Here is a 6,745-nt window from a genome sequence, read left to right as displayed (position 1 = left end):
AAGCCGAAAGAAAGTCCAGATAGAATTTTTACAACTTTCGTCCCTACTACGTAAGCAGCAAAAACTTCGATTTTTACGAAAAGCTCACGATGGAGACCTGCGCGGTGAATAGTGAGGACAGGAGAGAGATACAATGTGAGAGATTCGAAAGAAAGGGTGAGAATAGAGAAAAACTTTAAATTAGGTAGACCATAGCGGTCTATGCTAAACGAAAAAATAGATAAATAAAATAAAACGTCACCACTTTCAGCCGTGTAAAACATAAAAACATGCTGTTAATCAAAGAGATGAATATAGAGAGAGGTGGAGAGAGTCGGGAAGAGAGAAGATTCAAAAAACGCGTGCCACAGAGTTAAAAAAATTAACTTAATGTAATAAAATAATTTAAAAAATTGCAGGCCACACGAATGAGAGAGGTATCCTCCGAGACGTTTCGTCTTGGGTTCCCCTTTGTGCTCTCCGTCCCTCCGAAATAAGAAATAAAGAGTGTGGGACGTGGTCGGGAAAAGAGGTGTAGGACGGACCGCTTTGGAACGAGTGGGAGGGGGCGTGCCCGGAACCACACGCCGCGGCAGCAGCCAGCGAGGAGAGCACCTTCTTTCTTCCCCACCACCATCGCAGAGAGAGAGAGAAAGAGGAGCGGTAGTGAGGGGAGATTACGTCGACTCTCTCGGATGCCACCTCCCCTATCTTCCCCTCCCTCTCCCCCCTCCACACCCCCTCCCCATTTCGGAGCCACCCCCACCCCTCCTCCTCCCGCCGACGTAACTCCGCAACCCACGGAACGGTAAGATCGGCATTCGCGGCCACGCTTCCCCACGGACGAGTCGCGTCCAAGCCCCGCGAATACTCGTCACGAGTGTTCTCCAACACCTCTTCTTTCCCCATATTATCTTCTCAAGATTTTTCGAGGAAAAAAAAAGATTGCGACACGCCAAATCGGCGTGTGTTTTTTTTTCGCGTGTGTCCGTGTGTTTTCGTGTGCGTGCCGAAAGTGGTGACTTACCTGGACATTTATAATGTAGGATTCCTCTACTTTCCGCGCGTGCCATGTGTGCCACTCGCTGGTGTGAATAAGGTGTCGTTGTGTGCGGTGCTACTCACAAAGAGGTTCCCGCCCTGAGAAATAACATTGGAGACTGAAGGCAGAACGACTATATCAGCTGGTTGGGATCGGACGTCGTCTCATCCATCTGTCCGGACAGGATCCGGCGCATGTCCCGCCAACGAGTGAGCGTGTGCTGGATGCATATACGCGCGTGTTCGTGGCGTTGCTTGAGTGCGTGCCCATGTATCCGCGAGGGAAGTGATCTGCTGCGCGGGATATATGTCTTGCGGAGTGGCACGGGACCCACGATCGGCCTTATACTTCCCAGAAGAGAGGAACACGGATCGTCACGTTCTCGGTCGACGGGCGGCGTGGGGATATCTCGCAGCCGAAGACGGGACGAGGATGACACATAAAAGCGGCGGGCCTTTCCGTCCCGAGGAGGATACGATGTGACGACGGCGTGAAGGAAAAACAAAAAACGCTCTCGACACGTCCGCAAAAATACGCTTGCCCCTCCCACTTCTGCTTGTTGTTATTTTCCTCGTGCGATTGGCAGTGGTGATACTCCTCGCCGTCTGGGTGGCGCTGACGTCCTTGAGACAAAAAAACCGCGGGAAGTTCAACACACGGATCGAAGAGAAAAAAAAGAAGGAACAAAAACATTTCGTGTGGCATTTGTTTTTCCGCGTCACAAACTTCGTCTTGACCCCGTGTCGTTCTTCGGGTGCCACTGTTCTCGCACGTCTAGGAGACAAGGAGCCGCGGGGAGTTCACACCAGGACAGCCCGTCTGGAATCGAGACCAAAAAAAACTTTGCCACGCATTTGTTTCGAGTGACAAGAAACACGGATGTCACTCATGTTAGCTAGAAACCTGGAGAAGGATAATCGCACGTGCATAAACGGAACTTTATGAATACTGTGAACCCCAACTACTAGTGCGGATGACGAAAAATGTGAAAATAATTACAGCATAGCCGCTTTGCGTCATGAAGAAAACACTGCCACCCCAAGATTTCAGTTGAAAATGACAGGAAAGTGACTAATGTGTACCTCCGCTTGAGCGTAAACAGCAGACCTTCGACGTGAGCCGGAAGAGTGTAAACAGAGCAAGTTTCGACGACACTTGAGGCTGGAATTCTCGGTACCGCGCCCATCCAACGACTCAACCTGCGATTCCTCCCAGAGGAGGCGGGTGCCGCGAGGGTGTCCCGCAACCTGTCTCCGGGTGCGGAGGGGGTGCAGCGAGGGATGGCCAGGGGTGTCGCTAGACTCGGCTCCCCCAGCACTTCGGTGGTGCAGATCTTGGTGATCAAGGGAGTGGGAGGAGGGGGAGCGGTCGGCGGGTGCGGCGGCGGCGGACTACTCGGATCCGCCGGTCTCTGTCCGCGGCGCCGCGGGAGCGCGGCAGGAGGCGAGGAGAGTGCCGCGGACGGCGGCGTGGCGTCCCTTGGGGAGGCCACCACATCCACGGCGGACGCCGACGGCAGCGGGCCGCCCGCACCACCGCCGCCGCCCTCCAACGGCGCCAGGGAAGACGCCGAGGCCGCGGTGAGCGGCGAGAGCCTCCGCCCCCAACTCATCCAGGGCCGGCGCCGGCCGAGGATCGTCTTGGGGGCGGCGCTAGGGGGCGGGGAGGCTGGGGGCGGCAACCCGCCGTTCCCCTCGCCCAACTTGACGGCCTCGGGGCAGAGGAGCGGCGGGAGCAGCAGCGGAGGGTCGGGCGCGAGTTTTGACGATTGGTTCGCGCGGGAGTTCTTCGGGGGAGTGCCACCGCTGGCGCCCCCAGCGCACTTCGCCGCCACGGCCGCCGCCTGCATCGCGGAAGATGACGGCGGGACAGGTGCGTTGTTTTCTGATGCCATCCACTTGGCGCTATTCGCTATTTGAAGGTTTGTTTATGGTAATCCACACATATGTGACCTCCCCAACCCATCAAAATATATTTTATTTCCAGCGAAAAATTCATTTGGATGATGGTTTCGCTGGTTGGATGGTCGGATAATGTCATTGTTCGATACGAAGGTTTACGGCAGTCCAAAAGCTCCCCAACCCATTGAAAAAGATTTTCTTCCCCTCGAAAAAAATTTTTGGATGACGGTTTCAAGGCCGTTGACATTTTTCGGTGGAATGGGGTTTTCCATTGAGGAAGAGATGCATTTGGAGCTGGGATTCTTTAATCTGCATCTTCCAAATACTTCGGAAGGGTTGAACCCTTTGAACACCTCCTCCTCTTGCTTAACACTGTCTTGCTCTATTTCCAAATGTAAATAAGGTTTTGGCGCGAACTTTAGTTTACAGCTGATTGGTGAAGGCCTTCTAAAATTAGGAACCCATCAATACTCAATAGGAAAGCCAATTAAATATATCAAAGCACTCCCTTACTGTAAGGTGAATGATTATATACCATTCAGTAGGATTCTGCCCCAACTCCTGCTGAAACGGGCCAATGGTTATTATCACTTCTGCAGCATCGCCGAGGATGAGGCAGGCACAGATGCGTTGTTGTTTTCGTTGATATCGTCAACTAATATTAAGGTTGCGTTCTTGCAGTATTCGCGAACCTATTCACACGCCTATGGTAGTAACACCTAAGGACAGAACATAGCGCAGTGAGCTTCACTACCTCGCCTTTGGAATCAACCGAATTGGCTAGCTTAGAGGTTTTCTCTCTACCCTGGAAATCCAAAGATGTTTAGCTAGATTCCGGGTGCTGATGAATTATTACCGAGGGAATAAATAAATGTTCTCTCCTATTCAGTCATTATATTCATGGTTCTTAAATTTCCGCTTGCATTCCGAAATGGTGATTGCCTCCCATGTTTCTATAGCATTAAATCAACAACAGAATCAAGGCCATAGTATGTTCTTTCTGATGATCTTCAAAACAAAATTTTTAACGTTTTTGCGAGACTCAAGAAAAGAATTTTTACCATCAATAATGAAATTATATTGAAATCATAACTCCATATTTTATTTACACACCGTTTGTCTCAATTCTGAAATAAATTTAGCTTAAACCGTATTAAAAAACTAAAATTTATGTCACAGATATAGAGCTACGGAGCCGCAAAGGGTTTAGCATCTGAATGAAATTGTGGCCATTAAATGATAATCAGCTTCGGTGAATTTATTTCTTCTGCTCCTTCACGAAAGACCACAAGGATGTCAACACTTCTGACCGAGGATTGACAGGAAGTTAGTGGTTTACACATCGAATGCCATTTAAGTTTGCGGTTTTATCTCATGGTACTGCATGCAAAAGTGCATATTTTTAAAGAATAAAAATGTTGCTTGCGGTGAAAAATTGATTAATTACAATTTTAATCATAAAAGAAAATAGCTTTCTTTGCTCACACCTGTTGTGTGTCCTGTATGCTATACCTTCTATGAGGAAACTTGTGCATACGAAAGCACAAATTAGTAAACAATAAAAATGATGCTTGAGGGGAAAAAATTGATTAATTACAATTTTAATCATAAAATGAAGTGGCTTTTTTGCTCATACCTGTTGTGTGTACAGTATGATATACCTTCTATGAGGCAACTCGTGAAATATTTGGAAAATATGAATGATCATCAAGGTATACATTTAAAATCAATTGAGCACCTTAAACAGATTTTAGTACTTTAGTACTAAAAAAATTGTACATCCCTATACTTCCCATAATTATTTTCGAGAACTAGTGTCGCGAATTCAGTCGCGGGAAAGTGAATGGAATGATGGCAAACTGAGCGCTAAGGTGCAAACCCGAAATGATGCAGAAGCAAATTTGTACTATCTTGATAGAACCGTCTAAAAATTTCTCTTGCTAAAGTAAACTTCCCTATGTGAATGAAAACACTCTGTATTCATTACCGAGGAAGCTCTTTCTCGAGGGAATCACCTTCTTCCGTTTAATTAGAAGGGCATCATATTATAGAAGGGCATCACTATTATCTATTTGAATTATAGGCAACTATTCTCGCATTTGGGAAATTTTTAATGAATTACGGGTGTCTATCGCTACGATCCCGTGTGATACATTCGGTTGAACGTAGAAAAATGTAGCAGGAGGTCACCGACCTTGAGAGACCGTCTGCTCGTTGTGACTCCCCACACTCTCCCTTGAGGGTATGCAAACCCTCAGGCCTACCTACGAGTCGGAACAAGATAAGCAATTTGGATTCGCCGGGGTATCGAAACTTTTTACCCTAAATTATCTGCAACACGACGTGTTGTTGGTAATTTTTTCTCGCAGTTATTATAAATGTCAAAAAAGAATTGGGAACTACAGGTAGTACGTTCGCCACCTCCTTTGGTCAATCGTGTGTAAAAATTAAGCGAGGCGTATATTCTGTAACTTTTTCATCATGAAGGACGTTTCCGTCGGAAAATATTGACCACGGCGCCGAGCGTTTTAAATAATTTATTGTAGTCTCTGGCCTTGCTGGATAATGTGAAGATGAAATGTAAATGAATTCTTAACATCTATACCAAAAACTTTCCAGGGACCAATTACTGAAACTAATAAGGTAAAAAGATAGAAAATTCAAGGGCAATTTTTCAATATGGATTTTAAAAATGACGAGCTTTTGGTCAGAGTCTTCAACGGACTCATTATCTTTAAGATGACTCAAGTTATTTTTTCGTTATCTTAAAATTGGCCGTCATTCGTTGATAACATACCCAGTGCCTGAATATTCTCGCTGATGACCTCATGGCTAATACTACCTACGATAATATCAAACAGCTATTCCATTCATGATTAGTTTATTTTTTTCTCGAGTCATTGTTTCAATAGTGTAACTGCTCCAAGAGGATCATATATACTCGAAAAAGCATGCAGCCAAAGAGATTGAAATGTCATAGTTAGGAGCAAGAACTACGTCACAAGGGTATAAAAAGGAATTCTAGCGAACTTTTATCATCTCCCGCCTTAATGCGGATGAAGAGTTCCCGGAAGTTGCAATACGATTTTTGCCACGCAAATCCGTTTCATTCATGCGACAAAGCGAGAGGGGAAAATTTCGCGTGCGATACCATTTCCTTCCCGACAATTACGGAATTGCCCACAACTACTCCCCAACGTGCAAGAAATAAAAAAAACCTAAGTAACAGGTTGAATAACTGACATATGCCAAGGAATTTGATGGTGAAACTGCAAAGAGAAAAAAATGTACGAGCACTAATTTACTTGAAGCATTTGACGCAGACAACAGCAAGTGGCCCTGTCGACGTCGAATGAAAAACTTTCGGGAATGGAATGATTATGCCTAATGAAAAAAATTAAAGCATTTAAATTGACTTAAAAGTCATAACAAACTTTATCGAGCAGTCGAAATCTATTATTTCTTCCTCACAAAACATCATGTGATGTCCCGCATATATTTAGAGCCAAATTTTATTAGAGGTTAGACCTTTCAAATGAACCCGAAAAGGAGCAACATTGCCAGTAACAGCACTCAATAGGTTTCATAATTGACGATATAATAATCCCTGCATTTCAAGAAGTGATATACAGATATTTAAGAGAGGTAAGTATACAGATATTTAATCTGATTGCGGAGCATAAAACTCATGATTATGCAGTCACATAGTTAGGTCGAGAGCACTTAATATTTGTTCTTCACAATTCGACTAAAGGATACCGTGTATTGATTCTTGTGGACACTCTTCACTTCCATTTGGACTAAATGCCCAATTTTTTCCCTT

At 45.6% G+C, this 6,745-nt stretch overlaps 1 protein-coding gene across 1 annotated transcript in view; it reads left to right on the top strand.

The window, feature by feature from the left end:
• The first annotated feature begins 812 nt into the window (after nucleotides 1–812).
• LOC124155674 (box A-binding factor) overlaps nucleotides 813–6,745 on the top strand; it is a 112,099-nt gene continuing 106,166 nt past the window's right edge. Inside the window, exon 1 of the mRNA XM_046529690.1 lies at nucleotides 813–2,893. Coding sequence (XP_046385646.1) covers nucleotides 2,302–2,893 — 592 coding nt within the window. The 5' untranslated portion in view covers nucleotides 813–2,301. The remainder of the gene's footprint in view (nucleotides 2,894–6,745) is intronic.

Source organism: Ischnura elegans, chromosome 3 (assembly GCF_921293095.1).
Source record: "Ischnura elegans chromosome 3, ioIscEleg1.1, whole genome shotgun sequence".
Classification (NCBI taxonomy): Eukaryota; Metazoa; Arthropoda; class Insecta; order Odonata; family Coenagrionidae; genus Ischnura; species Ischnura elegans.
The sequence above is the reverse complement of the archived record's forward strand: the minus strand, read 5'-3'. Positions and strand labels throughout refer to the sequence as shown.